The sequence below is a fragment of the Acipenser ruthenus genome, chromosome 2 (genome assembly GCF_902713425.1).
Source record: "Acipenser ruthenus chromosome 2, fAciRut3.2 maternal haplotype, whole genome shotgun sequence".
Classification (NCBI taxonomy): Eukaryota; Metazoa; Chordata; class Actinopteri; order Acipenseriformes; family Acipenseridae; genus Acipenser; species Acipenser ruthenus.
The window spans coordinates 61,410,430-61,429,288 of record NC_081190.1 but is presented as its reverse complement, the minus strand read 5'-3'; the positions used below and the strand labels follow the sequence as shown (position 1 = coordinate 61,429,288).

Here is an 18,859-nt window from a genome sequence, read left to right as displayed (position 1 = left end):
CATGACACCTCCCCCAAATTTGAAGGAAAAGCACTTGCTAGAGAACAACTCCCAAACACATTTTTTCTAACGCAGCATCTGTTTTGAATCTCACTCAAAAGCGCAACTTTTTTTCGCAAAAAACTCTCTACAACTCCCCTTGTGACACACGCAAGGCGTTTGAATATTTGGCCCTAGGTTCATAAGAAAATTAAGAAACTATAGTTTGGCAAGGTTTTTACGGATTAACAATGCAGCTAAGGAAATAAATAAAAAAAAAGGTTTTATTGGGAAAGTGTTATTAGTGTTCTAAAAACACAGCTGTTGTTTGAAAAGTGTTTAGTCCTATACTACTATTTAAGAAACTGACACATATCCAATTTGTGTGGGGTTTAATATGCGGAGACATTATGAAACATAGGATATAACAGTATTAACAAAACAAGCAACACACACACAAAAAAAAAACCTATCAAAATACCGTGGTGTTACATAGGCACGTCTGCAAATAAGCTTTTGATATGTCCCTGCCCTTCATCAGAAGGCTAATAGCCTTGTACTGTAGGCAATTACACAGCTCTGTGTGACAGATTTTTATAAAGCTCATACCTGTATTTGAATTTGGGTTGGGTTTATTTTGTGCAGCCGCAGACATTCCGAAAAATAATACATTAAAATAATGACTGCATAATCAACATTAAGACGCTTAACGATAAATTACTTCTAGTAATCATGAAGTAGAAGGTGATTTAAAAAATAAATAAATAAAATAAATTATTTAATAATAATAATGATAAGTTATATATAATATATATATATATATATATATATATATATATATATATATATATATATATATATATATTCACAGCAACAAGATACAGCTACACATAGATACAGTTTCTGTATCTGTAATATAAGCTCCCATGATGGGATGTTTACTGTAGTGGAAGTAATGAATGCTTATTTGATCATTATCATTATTTTATCATTATCGAAAAATCACAGAAAACACATGTGCAGTAAGAAGTATTCTACATTAAAAGAGGAAGTCAGTTTCTTTTTGCCTCACACTTTCCATGGATTGGCCAGCGCTAACTAAATCGCGCCAGTGTCCTGCATTTGCTCTGTTCAAAATAACTACATGGGGGATACGGCAGGAAGCAGCACACACCCTCTTGAGTTTGCACGTTGCCTTCCATTTTCTTTTAGCATTCATCAAAATTGGCCTATGTGTAACCATCGAACAAAATTCAATACTGGACCAACAGAATCAAAACACAGATAATTGCAAACATCACAGAATAGTAAGAGGAATGACAAATAAAATGAAATTACATTTGAAGCTTCTAGCTCAATAAGTAAACACACATTGTTGTTTTGATGGCCGGTTACAATGGCATGTAAAAACAACCATTTACACAACAAAGGCTGAGCATATCTCAGTAGAGACTTATCCTAAACAAATAAGTACTCGTGACTGCACTACAGTATTAATAGTCAAATTGTCATACTGCAGCGTCCCCAAGTCAATGCCCCCTTACCTGTTCTTAGCAGAGCACAGGCTGCTTCCTCTCCCATAGCTTCAGAGGCATTCTGCTGTAAGATGGTGTGGAGTTTCTGAGAAGCACTCAACCAGTTGTTTTTTGACTGTTGCCTCCTTAAAGGATCTTTGCTGTGGAAATCCCTGTTGTGGGTGCTGTTCGAAAATAAGTCAATATTTCAACAACATTACCTCTACTGTAACAACAGCCAGAATACTGGGGATGCAACATGCATTACATGCACACCAAACCAATGTGCCCATGTACAACATTGTTTTTATGTTCAGTATAACAAATATAGCAATAACATACACCCCCCCACAACAGCTGCAAATATAACACAAGCATGACAGTGACATTCATCCCCACTACGGCTGTACATTTAAAATTAGAGCTATCGGTAACATGGAAACGTATACCACCATTCCATATATATGCTGTTTTCACGAAATGGTAAGTTTGTCATATAGACTGAGGGACAAATGCCTTCATATAATTCAAGATTCTGATTTTCTCAATAGCTTGTGCTATTTTTTTTTTGTTTTGTCACAATTGTGTGTACACACACGCACACATAATATATATATATATAGGCTTCTGATTTTTGGTTTTAACCGATAAAACCTGATAAAACACCCAATAAACGCAGGAAAACACTGTAAAAAATGTGGAAATGGTTAATCTATTCATGTTGACTTTATATATATATATATATACAGATGTGCTCAAATTTCATGTATACTTGCATGCCTTTGGTATGTCATAGAATAAAGCAAGGAAGCTGTGAAAAGAGATGAATTATTGCTTATTCTACAAAGATATTCTAAAATGGCCTGGACACATTTGTTGGTACCCCTTAGAAAAGATAATAAATAATTGGATTACAGTGATATTTCAAACTAATTAGTTTCTTTAATTAGTATCACACATGTCTCCAATCTTGTAATCAGCCATTCAGCCTATTTAAATGGAGAAAAGTAGTCACTGTGCTGTTTGGTATCTTTGTGTGCACCACACTGAACATGGACCAGAGAAAGCAAAGGAGAGAGTTGTCTGAGGAGATCAGAAAGAAAATAATAGACAAGTATGGTAAAGGTAAAGGCTACAAGACCATCTCCAAGCAGCTTGATGTTCCTGTGACAACAGTTGCAAATATTATTAAGAAGTTTAAGGTTCATGGAACTGTAGCCAACCTCCCTAGGCGCGGCCGCAAGAGGAAAATCGACCCCAGATTGAACAGAATGATAGTGCGAATGGTAGAAAAAGAACCAAAGATAACTGCCAAAGAGATACAAGCTGAACTCCAAGGTGAAGGTACGTCAATTTCTGATCGCACCATCCGTCGCTTTTTGAGCGAAAGTGGGCTCCATGGAAGAAGACCAAGGAGGATTCCACTTTTGACAGAAAAACATAAAAAAGCCAGAATGGAATTTGCTAAAATGCATATTGACAAGCCACAATCCTTCTGGGAGAATGTCCTTTGGACAGATGAGTCAAAACTGGAGCTTTTTGGCAAGTCACATCAGCTCTATGTTCACAGATGAAAAAATGAAGCTTTCAAAGAAAAGAACACCACACCTACAGTGAAACATGGAGGAGGCTCGGTTATGTTTTGGGGCTGCTTTGCTGCGCCTGGCACAGGGTGCCTTGAATCTGTGCAGGGCACAATGAAATCTCAAGACTATCAAGGCATTCTGGAGCGAAACGTACTGCTCAGTGTCAGAAAGCTCTGTCTCAGTCGCAGGTCATGGGTCCTCCAACAGGATAATGACCCAAAACACACAGCTAAAAGCACCCAAGAATGGATAAGAACAAAACATTGGACTATTCTGAAGTGGCCTTCTATGAGTCCTGATCTGAATCCTATCGAACATCTATGGAAAGAACTGAAACTTGCAGTCTGGAGAAGGCACCCATCAAACCTGAGACAGCTGGAGCAGTTTGCTCAGGAAGAGTGGGCCAAACTACCTGTTAACAGGTGCAGAAGTCTCATTGAGAGCTACAGAAAATGTTTGATTGCAGTGATTGCCTCTAAAGGTTGTGCAACAAAATATTAGGTTAGCGGTCCCATCATTTTTGTCCATTCCATTTTCATTTGTTTTATTATTTACAATATTATGTTGAATAAAAAATCAAAAGCAAAGTCTGATTTCTATTAAATATGGAATAAACAATGGTGGATGCCAATTACTTTTGTCAGTTTCAAGTTATTTCAGAGAAAACTGTGCATTCTTCGTTTTTTGTGAAGGGGTACCAACAAATTTGAGCACGTCTGTATATATATTGTAATTGTGACATACCTACAGATAGATGTTCGGACAGACAGCCTCCATGCAGTTGTACAAAAAAATGTCATCACAATTGGAAAAGTTTTTTCTGTAGATATAAGTGACTTAAGTATATACATACAGGTCTATGTTTTCTATTACTCTCAATAATTCCTGATAAAGAATGTTCTGCTGACTAAGTATTATCATAATTCCATGGTGCTCTATAAGTGACATGCATCAATTCAACATACTATATAGGAGAGGTACAAATGACTCAATGACACTCCTCATCTATTCTCTAATAAGAAAACAAAAACAACTCATGCATTTTCAACCTTGTTAATTGTATTGTAGTCATTGTAAAACTATTTTAGTTTGATTTAACACATTATTTAAATGTCAACATGATCCTCAAATCTTAGTTTTGATTCAAACCAGACTACGTTATACTTCACCTAATAGTTTTGCAAATCTAAAATACATACTGTGATTAATGTAACTGTAAAGTGTTATTTACAGTACATCTAAAGCTTTCGGGTTGTGCAAGACCTCTAAGTGAGGCAGTTTAACTTTTTAAATCAATATAGTGATTTCTATTACATGAGAGCAGCTGTTATTTATGTCATGCTAGTATTGGACTCTGCTTTCACAAAGATAACATTAGATAGTAGTGGTGGGGATCAACCAAGATGTAGCTTCACTGTAATAAATGAGCCTTCAGTGCTTTTCCTCCGCCAGGTAAGATGGATTTCCTATTGGCCCACGTTAATGGCTGCCTCCAGGGATCATCCTGTTTGCAGCCTCCCTGGCGCATCAGCACTCACAACGGCAGCAATGCTGGCTCCAAAGAGTCCTCCCTAGTGCCTCAGCATGGCAACCACCTGGAATGGGCTGGGTGGGGCACTTTGCAATGGTCATCAGGTGGGCAACCTTTCATCTCCAGTGTTTCGTCGACTAGCCCACCACACCTCAGGCAGACTCAACAGTGTTGCTGGCATCCCAGCACCACTAACCCTCTACCTCCTACCCAACCCAGCCCAGTTTACTTACTGTAGCAATCCACTCCTTTTCATTGATCACCTCTCTATTTAGATTCCCAGTCAGCCTCTTTCCGCTACTCTCTGCCTCCCTAGATAGAGCCTTCACTATACACCACAATTCCTGTCCACTGAATCCAGTATCTCTGAGAAGCTGGGTCATGGAGTGTGTGACGAATCCCCAGCACCACCTCTACCGGTTTCTTCCTCTCATATTCCTCATCCACGGAATCCTCTAATGGCACTGTTCGCTCCACCAGAAGAACAAGGCAAGCCGAGACTGACTATAGGGCAATGTCCGGTCGAAGGGTAGTTGTAACAATCTCTGCCTGCATTCTCCAATCTCCAGCAGCCTCCAATTGTCCCAGGCAAATCTTCTAATAACCTTTCCTGTTGGTTGCTCCCCTGGACAGAGGAATGTCGTTCTCTGGTTGCCAGTTTTAGCTGATATTGGCGGCAATCTATTGATCTTATCATGTCGTTCTTCCAGTGCTAATGCCAAACATCAAAGCATCGGCACTAAGCCACGAGAAAGACATACTGTATCATTGGTTAATGACAGGCAAACAGAGGGATGGATGCTGTTAGACTGAGCTCAATATGACCATGTTGAATTGTGACAGAAAGGGCTTAAAACTGCAATACCTTAAAATGCAACGGTGCAATACACATTCTAACTCCTTTCATGTCTCAGTGTATATACATTGCTAATTTATATAGACTTTTTTTTCCCCTGACTTGAGTGTCCAGCAATGCACCATAAGAAAACTATAAATCCTTTGCAACTGTAAATTTAAACAACTGTGAAACTACAAAGTCTCTGAAATGTAAACATCTAACATTATGTACATCCAGCTGTTCATCAATGTGATACAGAGCAGTCTCCATTTTATTTTTTTTCAAAGCCACGTTGTTTGTACAGGTTTTGTAACAGCAGTTAACAAACTACAGTTGCGCAGACACTGCAGACCGAACTACTCATTTGACCACTATAATTATTAAACTCCAGCCATGGGTAAATCTTCAGCCAGTTTGCCTGAAAATCCATCTTTAACTTCCCCTTCACTGACATTGCTTATTTGTGCTGTCGTATCACCAAGGCTGTATCTAAGCCTCTAGTCTAATCTATGTATTAGTCAGAGGTGTATAAACAAGTTTAGTAAAAAAGACCCTTAATATTTATTTTGTTTTGTATTTTTTTCATTGTGAAAGTTTATGTTGTTTTTAAATTGGATTTTTATTATACCATTTAATTTTTACAATGGAAAAGTGACCTATATTTTATTTTAGTATGTGAATCACTCAGAAAACACTGATTTGTGTTTGTTTGAATTAAAATTTCATCAACATAATAGGCTCTCTATATTTCTTTTTTGTTGTTTTATGAACTGCCTTGGTGCTCCTGAATCTTCATGCCCAACGAAGGTAACATTGCCTTGCCCTTCATGACCTTAACTGTTCTCTCCTACCACCCATTCAGGTTCTGCATGATGGAAGAACATTATATGTGGATCTGAGTAGGAAGCTGATCCTCCTCTGTTCCATTGTCCACAGGTCTTGCCAGCCAATCTTACACATTTTCCCATCTAATCCAGTCTCCCTGCTTAGCCTGGGACACCACACTTCAGTAACTACCAACTTCCTCCTTTCAGCTGGAACTGTTTTGTGCCATCTCAAACTAAGGCCTCCTCTTCCCTGTTGTACTTGCCCCATTATATCACTGATATGAAGGGCAGCCTTTGCATCTTCCACTGTGTCCTTTGCTGTCCACTTTCTCTCAGTTCTCACTTTTGGTGCTACCTCCCTCACACACTTGTCACGCGATTCCATCAGTGTCATTTCTATCTGAACCTTAGCACACTTGAAAGCCTCAGTTAGAGCTCAGACTGGCAGCTGCAGTTTCCCTTTACCGTAGAGTGCTAGCCTGCTAAGGCATTGTAGAACTCCAAGCCATTTCCTAATGTATGAACTAATCAAGGCTTCCAGTCTTAACTGTTGACAGGGAGACCTCATACACATTAAGCGGCCACAGCAACCTTGGGAGAAGACCAAAATGAAAAGCACCAGACTTTAAAATTGCCTGGTAGTACACTACTGTTGATCCTCTTCAGCCCTTGCAAGGCCTGCTGTCTCACCTCTCCCACTCAGACTGTGTCCTTTAAATCTCCATTGTACCACCTCTTTTCTGACTCTGTTGGAATGGCCTCACCATCAATATAGAAATACATTGTTGAGTAGTTTCACAGCTTACTGTAGGACCAGAAATACAATAAACATTTGCTGAATATACTACTTCTGCCACTGAAGTTTCCTAATGGTGTTAATTATAGCACCATTGTAATAAACGATAAACACAGCTTGGGGTCCTAGCAACCAAACCAAACATTTCAGACTATATTTTTTATGACATTGATGGTTGTGTTACACAACAAAACACTCCAGAGAATGTTTCAAACTGCTCTGCATGCACAAGTCAATCTCAGGTAATTTTTTGCATTTCTGCTTGTAAAAATATGTAAAATGCAAGAGAGGTTCCTATTAGTTATGTCAAGGATTGTGGTTTTTAAATTAGTCAACATTTAGATGAACTGAATATATCTCCATGTATTACAGTTATAGGACCCCATACTCCCCAGGCTTATCCTTGCATTCCAGCTCAATGCTCTAAACTATATGTAATACAGGATGCTAAGGCACAGACAACTTCAAAGTCAGACCTGTATTAAAATCTACATACTGAAGGAAAACGTGTCATTGCTGAAACATTTCCTGTGTATAAATTCTCAGTTCCTGTATCAGATTAAATCAAAAACAGTAAGTTTTTCTTTTGGTGCTGGACCTAGAATCCATTTATTGCATATGGAGGCATCACTCATCCTAGGCTCTGGCACCAACAAATCCACCATACATGACAATATGCTAGGAATAAAGGAAACTCTCAGCATCCATTTAAATTAATACAGAAAATAAGAAAGATATTGTGTCACTAACCTGATTGGCAGAAGACGGTATATTGCAGGAATGGAGTTTTCATCCAATTTGTACCACAGCTGAAGGAGAGCAATCTCCTTTTCATAATCTAATCCAGACTTTTCTGTTTGGGCAACACTGGACACGTCACCATTAGAAAAGGAGGCATGAGCAACACTGCTGTCATTGGAAAGTGCAGAGGCATTTTCAGATCCCTCATTTTTATTGAGATCAGAGGATATGCTTTCTGTGTTGTTCACTGAAGCATCTAACTGTGAGCTTAAACCTGCCTCATCCTTTGCTCTGAGGTGTAAGCGTTTCCTTTTTGCTGCTTCCAGTCTCTTGGACTCTATAATGTTGAGAATGGCTTCAAAGTCTTCCTTTAAGATACTGGTGGGCAATGAATGGATATCACGCTTCTGACCTGTGAAAAGCTTTAGAAAATAAAGATAATTCAGAATGTTAGACAAAGTTGTTGCGTTTGGTAATAAAACTAAAGAATCTCAGTTCACAATAAAACATTCTTAAAACTATGTACTACTGATTTTGTGATTCAGTGTTGTAAGTTGTGGATGAATATGTTGTCATGGTGACAACTGCAAGACTAGAGCACAGTTGGTTTATATGATAACACAAGTGCAATAACATGCATATAAGCTGTGTGACACTGACAGGGAGTATTTTTACAATTTTGCATAGTACAGCAATAGAGAGAAGGATGAGTTAAATGGGTTTAAGTATCCTTTTAAAAGTTACAGATACAGTACATGGATAACTCACAAAAAAGTTAGGTCCCTCTGAGTCCTTGCACTGTCTGAGCATCTCCAGGTGCAGTGTGGCTGTGGTGTGGCTGTTACTAGTTCCATCCTGCACTCCCCACCGCGGGTCCACCAGTCTGAAGTCATACCCTCGCTGTTTACAGTAATCGTAAAGCTGAGGGTACACTTTTTCCATTAAGGTGTTTCTTTCTGGCACTGTATCTGGGCGGTCAAAAAATACAGTACTTTGGTCAAAAATAACAAATGTCATTTTTAAACAGCATTTCTAGATGTGAGTAAACTGTTTTATACATGAGTAAACTTAAGTTGTTCCTATGGTGAACTCAAAGTTTCCATTTTCCATCTCAAGCATGAAGTTCAAACATCTGTAATTTGTATTTATCCAACTGATTGTGAAGTGTCAATTATTTTGCTTCTCTGCTCATGGTAACAGATGTGGAAGAATCCTCATGTTCCCTCATTAACAGAGTCATCCATTGTGGCAAAATGTAATACCACAATGAGGTGTTTTATTTAATACACTAAGTTTAAATCACCCCAGAAATCATTGCCTTCAGTCATATCAACATCACAACACACTAAACGACTTTATTTCTGCTTCCTTTGTGATGTACATAGCAGCTGCTATGTCGCTATCACTGTAGAGCCACAAAACATGGACGGTACCACCAGACGATGGTTTGCAAGAATATGCTACAATTTTCCTGAAGGAAAGAAGCCCTCCCTAAAGTAAAACAGTGGCCATATTGATTAGCTGAAGCTTCCCCTGTGAATTATGGTGGTGGTGTTCTTAAGAGTCTTGGTGTCTCATCATCTCTGGTGTCTTGCTAGGCCTGCCAGATTTTATAGCTCTGTATAATGTTTGTTTCAACAGCCCAAAGTGTCAACCTTCTACAACACTGAGCCTGAAGTGTAGTTCACACCCTGAACAAAGTGTCAGTGTTTTTACGTGAACACTTACCACTGTATCCACCACAAACATAGATCATAAACCGTTTCTTCTTTGGAGAATATTGCATTTGGATGTCTCCTTTAAGCATTTGATTGATTTTATCACTGTCTGACATTAGACTGTCACGTTCTGAGTCCTCATTATCTGCTAGTTCTTTTGGGTTACTGCTTGTGGTCACGGCTCGAGTGTTTGAATTAGAGTTGTCAGAGGTTATTCCATGGTTGTCCTGGCTTTTGATCATGCTTTCTGATAAAACCTCTGCTCCGGACAATGCGGTCCTCCTGGAGCTGGAAATGTGTTCGCTGCTGGTTTCCTCACTTTGCACCATCTGTCTCTCCAGCTTGTTCGCTTCAGTTTGAAGAGACGTGAAGGTCTGAGGATTTTCCAAAAAATTGATGTGACGTTCTTCATCCAGTAAGGCTGATAAACGCTTATCCTGTAACAAGTTTTGGAGCAGATCAGTCAATGAAATGAATCACCAATGTTATCAGTCTGCTAGTCAACAAATTTAACTATTTGATTGAGACACATCCCTTTTTTATACTAATGCATGCCATAGTTCTTATTATTTTATTATTATTTATTTCTTAGCCGACACCCTTATCCAGGGCGACTTACAATTGTTACAAGAGATCACATTATTTTTACATACAATTACCCATTTATACAGTTGGGTTTTTACTGGAGCAATCTAGGTAAAGTACTTTGCTCAAGGGTACAGCAGCAGTGTCCCCCACCTGGGATTGTACCCACGAGTCCAGAGCCCTAACCACTACTCCACACTGCATAGTGCTTTACCTTCAATAAAAAGCCTTCAGTTTTGAATGTGTGAGGAGGTTCTCTTTCCTTGTTTCTTAACACTGCCCTGTCTCCTCCAAAATACTCTGTCCTCTTGCTGTGCCGGTTGTGTAAATGGTGCTAGAATTCAATGGGAAATAGTTAATTATCATAAAATTTCACCAAATTAACTTCATGCACATCACAATGACAGGTACTAAACTGTCTACACACGTGAGAACACACTTTACTTACTTTTAAATGAGCTTTGATCTGTGAGTCTGCTTCCTCACTTACTTTTTTATATGGTACATTCCAGTGACAGTCAGCTGTCTAGTGATAAACAAAAAGAATTGTAATGAAATAAATTAGAACAGTACAGAACACAGTATCACTTTTCTGATGCTGACCTTGGCCCACTGCAAAGGTTTTTTTTTTGTGTGTTCCTGTTATCAGTTATTTATTTATTTATTTATTTATTTATTTATTAACACCCCATTGTTCTGGAATTGTTTTTCAGTGTTTGTATTTCTACAAACTTTAAGTACTATTCACAATTACCACAAGCTTTTAAAACATTGTATTCCTATCTAAACAAATATGCATCTTACTGCAGAATTAATTCAGTTCAGTCCAGGTCTTTCAATTTAATGACAAGTGTCCTTTGTCCCAATAAACTTTGCGAAATACTGTACAGTTTTAGTATTTCAATTGAGTTCAGTGAGGGGTAAAAGATTTAGTACTAAAATGTGTTCAATGCTTTTAATTTCCCCTCTATATTAATGAGGGGAAATTAAAAGCATTGAACACATTTCTCTATATTAAAGACTTCTATATTTCATGATACTAGATAATGAAGTAACAGGCACAGGAATTTTGTTTGTTACTTCTGCCTACAGTGCCTATAGAGAGTCTACACCCCCCTGAACTTTTTTCACATTTTGTTGTGTCAGTGCCTCAGAGGGGAAAAAAGTTTTTATTGAGAAAAACAATATATATTAAAAATACAAAACTGAAAGATCATAACTGGAAAAGTCTCCACCACCCTGAGTTAATACTTGGTGGAAGCACCTTTGGCAGCAATTACAGCTGTGAGTCTGTTGGGATAGGTCTCTACCAAATTTGCACACCTAGATTTGGCAATATTTGACCATTCTTCTTTACAAAACTGTTCAAGTTCCTTGGGGAGCGTTGACGGACAGCAATCTTCAAGTCATGCCACAAATTTTCGATTGGATTTAGGTCGGGGCTCTGACTGGGCCACTCAAGGACATTTACCTTTTTGTTCCTTAGCCACTCCAGTGTAGCTTTGGCTGTATGCTTTGGGTCGTTGTCATGCTGAAAGGTGAGTATCTGTCCCAGTTTCAGCTTTCTTGCAGAGGGCAGCAGGTTTTCCTCAAGGACTTCTCTGTACTTTGCTCCATTCATTTTCTCTTCTATCCTGACAAGTGCCCCAGTCCCTGCTGATGAGAAACATCCCCATAACATGATGCTGCCACCACCATGCTTCACAGTAGGGATGGTGCTCTTTGGGTGATGTGCTGTGTTGGGTTTGCGCCAAACATAACACTTTGCATTTAGGCCAAAAAGTTCCATTTTAGTTTTGTCAGACCACAAAACTTTTTGCCACATGGCTACAGAATCTCCTGAGTGTTTTTTTGCATGCTTCAAACAGGATTCAAGGTGGGCTTTCTTGAGTAATGGCTTCCTTCTAGCCACCCTACCATACAGGCCAGATTTGTGAAGTGCTTCGGATATTGTTGTCACATGCACACTTTGACCAGTCTTGGCCATAAAAGCCTGTAGCTCTTGCAAAGTTGCCATTGGCCTTTTGTTAGCCTCTCTGATCAGTCTCCTTCTTGCTCGGTCATCCAGTTTGGAGGGACGGCCTGATCTAGGCAGGGTCTTGGTGGCGCCATACACCTTCCACTTCTTAATAATCGTCTTGACCATGCTTCAAGGGATATTCGAGGGGGGTGGACACTTCTCCAACCAAGCTATTTCAGTTTTTATTTTTAATTAATTTTCTACAGATTTCTAGAACATTTTTTTCACTTGGAAGTTGTGGGGTAGGGTGTGTAGATAAATGAAAAAAAAAAACTATTTTAATGCATTTTAATTCCAGGCTACAAAGGCAACAAAAGGTGAACATTTTGAAAGGGGGTGTAGACTTTCTATAGGCACTGTACATATCAACCTCTCTTATACTAAGATCTCGCATAATGTTTTTTTATTTATTTATTTTTTTTTTTTTAATAAGCTTACTTTACTCGCAGCTCCCTTCAGATCCAGTAGTTTGTAGACAGTCCTCTGGGAGCCACAAATGCGAGGCGCGAAGAACAAGTCTTGAAGTTTCTGGGATGAATTACAGCTACTGCAACTACCCTCCTGTGAATCAAATATTTACTCAATCTTTACATTGTAAATACCTGTATAAATCATTCTGTCTGCATATAACAATAAAAAAACACTTCCTAGTAAACACAGTGCACAATATACATTTTTGTTGATTATGTACAGTTCTTTATTGCAATGCTATTGTTATTTTTATAGTTTATCTTCAAATGTCAGTGTTATAAAGAAATGTAATGCAAGTGTGGCATCTGTTAAATGATTATATATATATATATATATATATATATATATATATATATATATATATATATATATATATATATACACACATATTTATATATATATATACACACATATTTATATATATATATACACACATATTTATATATATATATATATATATATATATATATATATATATATATACACATACATACACACACAGTATATATGGAGAAGATTTTTCTTTAGAAATGCCTAGCATATAGTATTGTAAACGGGCTGTCCCTCAATGACTGCTTTAAATTTGCTGTGCGAAATTGAATCCCTAACATGTATTCTGTAATATGTGAAAGTTGCATCTCCCTCCTGCAAGGCGCTTAGTCCACACTACTCCTCAAGTGCTGTAATAGTATTGGCACACAAGGTTTGTAAATTACAACATACCGAACATAAAGCACATATATATAACTAATACCTGAGTCTGAGAGTTTGTAGATAAGCCTTTTGCAATTGGTGGGAAGGCTTGAACTTCATTATATTCCTAAAAAACAACACAAGTTTAATCTTTGTACAGAAATACCCTTGGAAATATAAAAGTGAGGAAACAATATTATCATTTTTTCTTAAATTAATTTTAAACACAACTGACATGTTACATTTTAAAAATATTTCTGGTGTCTTCTGTTTCCTTGACGTATGAAAATGGATAAGTTCTTATAGTAGAAACATAGATGTCAAAGAACTCCAGTAATTAGTTTGGAAATGTAACCACTTAGTTGATGTTATCATATTGACTCTGGTTTCTATTGTTATGGCTTCAGTACTGAAATCATACATTCCACCTTATATCTGGCAGATATACACAACCCTTTAAAATTCAGTACAAGAAATTAAACCACACCTTCAAAATCCTTCTTTTATTTCACATATCTTAACAAAACACGACTGCCAATGTTCCCAATGAGAGACTGACCAGGATGTGGAACACGCTCTGATTTACTGTGGTGTAAAATAAAAGTTTGTTTTACTAACCTGACAATTCATAATGAACCTCGGCTAAGCATTTCTCATTTATGAAAATATCTACACAACACACTTTAACAAACTTTAATTTATAGTACTGACCGCAAACTTGATCGACACTACTTAATTTAAAACAATACAAGACTGAATGAAATTATCAGCAGAATAAACCATATTGACAACAATACTTTCACTATTTTTAAAGATTGAAGAAATCAAACGCTACGAAAATCCACGTATGCGTAATCATTTTAAACAATATCTAGGCGAAGAAAACTATTTAAATACATCTTAATGTTTCCAAAAAAACATTCCCACTTAGCATACTTTAATTTAAAGCAACAATCGAGAAAATCAAACATTTTTCACACAGAAAAGCTGAATTTTTCTTACTTCTTTGGAACTTTTCTTCTTTGAAGAAATAACACCGTTCATATAAACTGTCCACATTTTTTACAACATCGTCACAACAAATTCGCCTGTGACCATTTGTGTAACTTTGTCAAATATATATATATATAATTAATTAATTATGAACGCCGGTTTGTATACAGTTTGCATGGTAACTGAAGCGCTTGTGCTATTGACACCTGTGTCAGGCAAAGAACAGGTTCGGAATGCCCTGAGCATTTGTCTTGCACGTGCACTGAAGATCCCTCCCAGTCAACGTAAACACCCCAGCACACTTATCCCTAACTGTATGGCCGCCTAATTGTCCTATTGTTCATTATGCTCTATATTCATTACACCATACATTTTGTCTGGTGAAGTGCTATACAGTCAAGAAATGATTGTATGCCTAAATCGTTAAACTTTTATATATACTACCAGAAATAAAAACACTCAATAGTTTCATTACAATATTGTATTTGTTGACCATGATATATAGACTTAACGTGGGTTGGTAGGTGAAACCCTTTGCGGATTCAAATACTAGATATTTAATGCAATTTGGAACTCCTTTTATAAAGCATTTTATAAGTGTATTTATTATTCCAGTAAAGTAGCATTTGCGCCATCTATTGACTGCTACTATTAACCGCCTCAAAAACGATTGTCGTGTGACTATAATTAGGGTTCAGTATGTTGTACATACACGCAGTACGTAGTTGCATATTTTTTCTTACCTTTTTATTGTGCACAGATAAGCAACGTCTCACCACTGCACCAACAGTATGTTCACGGAACAACTTAACATGTAAGCCTTTTCTTCTGTTTGCATCAGCAGTTTGACTTCTCAAAATAAACTCCATTTCTGTTTGGCAATAATAAATGCCTTTTAAAAGCATAACATAAAAGAGATACAATTAAAGTCATTTAATAGATTATTGTTATATGTAAGGGTATCTGACAACAAATTGAAAATGTTTCATTTTTTTTTTTTTTGGTTTGATTCTTGTGTATTTTACTGATCTGCCAAATCAATTAAATGATCAACACAAGTTTGTTTTTTTAAGCACTCTTGCACACACCATTTACCAGTTGTTTCTTAATTCTGAAGTCTTTTAAGATGAGTAGTTTTTTTTTCCCCCCATCAAGAAAAATACAACATTTCCTAGTACAGTGACCCAAAATTCACAGTTTTCAGAACCTGTACATTTTCAGAACCTGTACTTCAGATATTTAATGCAATTCCTCCTACAGATGGATGCTATATCCTGGCTGCTTTAAGGCATGTTTTAATTAGAAAGGGAAACAACTTGGATAATGTATTTTCTTGAAACCCAAACTTCTGTTAGTTTAATAATACGGTGTCACATTGCAGACACACTATTTTCTTTATTATGTATTAAATCTGTGTCATTAGCAGCTATTTTCTGTTCTTGACAACATCAATGGTGTCTTTGAGATCCTCTTTATAGCTGGACAAAAGCACTAAGCCTTTAGAAGCCGTATTTAGGTTTGTTGTGAATAATGGGATGTGTCAAACAAAGAAGATTGTTCATGTCTGGGAAGATAGAAAAATACAGTACCTTCACCTCCACAGACTCCATTGTTTAACTAGCGATAATTCATCTTTTAGACATTCATCAAAAGTGCCTAAAACACTGAAGTAAATGAACTTTTGCAGAATGCCATCACAATTCAGTCTTCTTTTTGGGTTTAGAAGTATCCACAGTGCAGCAAAGCGAGAGAAGCTGCTAGTAGACTGGTCAGGATTGACACAAATACCAGGCTTTCATTCTCCAGGGAAATGTCCCAGACATTCATAACCATTCAGCTGCTCTGTATCATCTGCTGCACATGTAGCTTTATTTGTAGACTTACCCGCCAACTGCTTAAATTTTCAGTTACATCAAAAAAAAAAAAAATTTAAAAAAAAGGCTCTGACTCCTTAAGAAACCTACTCCAACTGGATTCCCCTACTATAAACTGCAAAATGTTTTTGTGAAACTCTGATCCAATCCGATATGTTACCATGGAAACCAAATGTATACACTAAAGAGACTGGCAGAGACAAACGAACCCCGGGTTAATCACAAGAGACTTGTGTAGTCACAAAAGTACCAGAACACCACCAATCATTTAATTAATTTAAAACTGGCTGCATGAAGCTTCTCTGTATTATCTTTTATGATTTTTTTTTTTTAAAAATTTACACATACAATAAACACAATTGTAATCCAAAACAAGACCAGGGATTCATTTAACATTTTAAAAGGGAAAAACAGGGAAAAAAGTTGGTTGCTTTGGCAGCAAAACTGCTATGAACACAATACAGTGACACTGACGGCGTTTACATGGACAAGTCATGACAGTTTTCCTCACAATGTTTTTGCCATACTTTTCAGGAAATTAGTTGCTATGCTTTTCTGATTTAGGAAAAAAGTTGGCCGTACCAATGCAGATTACTCAATTAATAGTAATTTAGGGGAGGGGATATTTAAATGTCTGTGGCTGCCTAGTAATTAGGAAATGAATGACTGTGAATATCGTGAGAGCTTCATGCGTTGCCATGAAGATTTAAAAAATTTAACAAGAGAAAAGAATGAACTTCTTGTCGCGCACATTCCGAATTATCACGCATGACTTGTTTGTGTCTCGTTACCTTTCCAACACACACACGGACACATAAAAGTATATAAAATAAAATTTCTACTAAGTACAAGTTTTACTACTTAAATAGATATGCATAACATCTAAAAGTTTTATTTAATTAAAGTAGTCTATAAATGTATGTGGAAAATGTGGGAACATGGGGGGTTACATAACAATACAATAAAAAAACCCAAAAAACAGTATGATCCTCAGGCCTATATGAATATAAGATTGAGAACAGAGGGATATGTAAAAATACATACGAGGTTCCTGAGCAGCTTCATGGACTGGCAGTTCTATAGGTGGAATACCAAGCGGAGTATCTTAATGTTCCTGTACACATCTGCCAGTCCCTATACCCTGCCTCTGCTCCAAGAAGTCAGTGACTGCCGGGCTGCAGCTGCGGTAGAAGTGCCAGGTGCAGAATCCGCTTAACACACACACACATTATAATGAAACATGGATGTCTTGTAATATTATAAACATTCAAACAAAAGTCTTTATTTAAAGCGATACAGTACATTTATGTTGTTTGTTAACTATATCCATTACTTATTCAGTTCTGTGTGGTGGAAGAAGAGGTGGAGCTCTGTTGTTCCTGGGACATCTTAAAAGAATTATAGAAAGAAAAAAAAATACGACTACAACTACTACTGATAATAATAATAATAATAATAATAATAATAATATGAAGTGAAAAGTTTGGTTAGTTGTGCTTAACAACATGCAATTATACAAACATTTATAATAAGCTACACAAGAGGTTTACATTTGCAGCGTCTTTTGCGTTCTTTCTTGTGTGTGTGTGTGCGTGTTTGTGTGGTTTGTTACGGCTTTGCTGAGGAATAACGTGAGATTCCGCCAGTTAAACGGGATCTTGACTGCTGAAATCTCATGAGACACAAACACGATTCCTGCTCCGGTTTACATGGGTTTTTACAGCTAATTTTTATTGTGAGAAAGCGATGGACCCTGCCCTTAAAGTCGCGCTGACCAAAGGATGTTCTTTTGCTGTTTCACGATGTATTCACGTGACAACATCACACAGTCATGACTGTAGAGTCGATTTTCATGTGCATGTAAACCCTGTCAATGTTAACTCTGTGTTACACGGGTTTGTTTTAATGATCTAATCTTAATACAACAATCCTAAAATCATCAAAACAAGATCAACACTGCAGACCACTTGAAAATAAAATCTACATCGAAAAAGACACGGAAACTATTACATTTGCTATCTTTGTTAGTTATTTTCTGTTATTGTTAAGTTATGGTTACTGCTAAAAGAGGTAAAGGCATGTTTCTTTATATGTCTTTAGATAAAGTACAGATAAATAACTGTAAAGTTGTTTCAAAACAAAATATATTGTTTGAGAAAAGAAAAAAGCTCTTAAATTAGCAGGAACCCTTTTTTTATTTAGCATTTCAGTTTTTAAGTAACATAAAAAACCACCAACAGCACTTAAATAAAAAAAGATGGAGAAATGTGGTGTTTTGAAAACCATTTAAAAAAAAAAAATCTGAAATCCAGGTTCTGATTCAACTGTATAGGGTTGTCACACTCTCATTCTTTTAAAGTTATACTAAAAAGCATCTGTATTGATATAATATATTCTGATTTTGGATACTATCAAATTACACCCTTAGGGAGATTGTAAAATGTAAGTTAATTTCCTTTATTCAGGATATTGTAGCAGAGTTTTTCTAATTAAGATACATCCATAGTATATGTGCTACAACAGGAACTGAAACATGCAAGGAATGCTGTTGTACTTGTCCCCATTTTATCAATGTTATTATTTTCTGTTAAGTGAAGTATAACATTTGGTATACCATGTGAATATCTCTATAGTTAAAAGCAATGCGTATGGTGTTGCCCACTAATTCTGCCTATTGGAAGGCTTGTTGAATC

At 36.9% G+C, this 18,859-nt stretch overlaps 1 protein-coding gene across 2 annotated transcripts in view; it reads right to left on the bottom strand.

Annotated features, from left to right (window-relative positions):
* Positions 1 to 18,739, bottom strand: part of LOC117408776 (uncharacterized) — a 52,735-nt gene extending 33,996 nt beyond the window's left edge. Inside the window, exons 1-9 of one of the 2 annotated variants that reach the window (XM_058998527.1) lie at positions 14,302 to 18,739; positions 13,361 to 13,426; positions 12,574 to 12,696; positions 10,564 to 10,641; positions 10,330 to 10,449; positions 9,541 to 9,967; positions 8,581 to 8,780; positions 7,822 to 8,234; positions 1,524 to 1,678 (exon numbers count right to left, since the gene is read on the bottom strand). In XM_058998527.1, coding sequence (XP_058854510.1) covers positions 1,524 to 1,678; positions 7,822 to 8,234; positions 8,581 to 8,780; positions 9,541 to 9,967; positions 10,330 to 10,449; positions 10,564 to 10,641; positions 12,574 to 12,696; positions 13,361 to 13,426; positions 14,302 to 14,358 — 1,639 coding nt within the window. In that variant the 5' untranslated portion in view covers positions 14,359 to 18,739. The remainder of the gene's footprint in view (positions 1 to 1,523; positions 1,679 to 7,821; positions 8,235 to 8,580; positions 8,781 to 9,540; positions 9,968 to 10,329; positions 10,450 to 10,563; positions 10,642 to 12,573; positions 12,697 to 13,360; positions 13,427 to 14,301) is intronic. The other variant, XM_058998537.1, reaches the window with a different exon arrangement.
* Between the last annotated feature and the right edge of the window lie 120 nt (positions 18,740 to 18,859).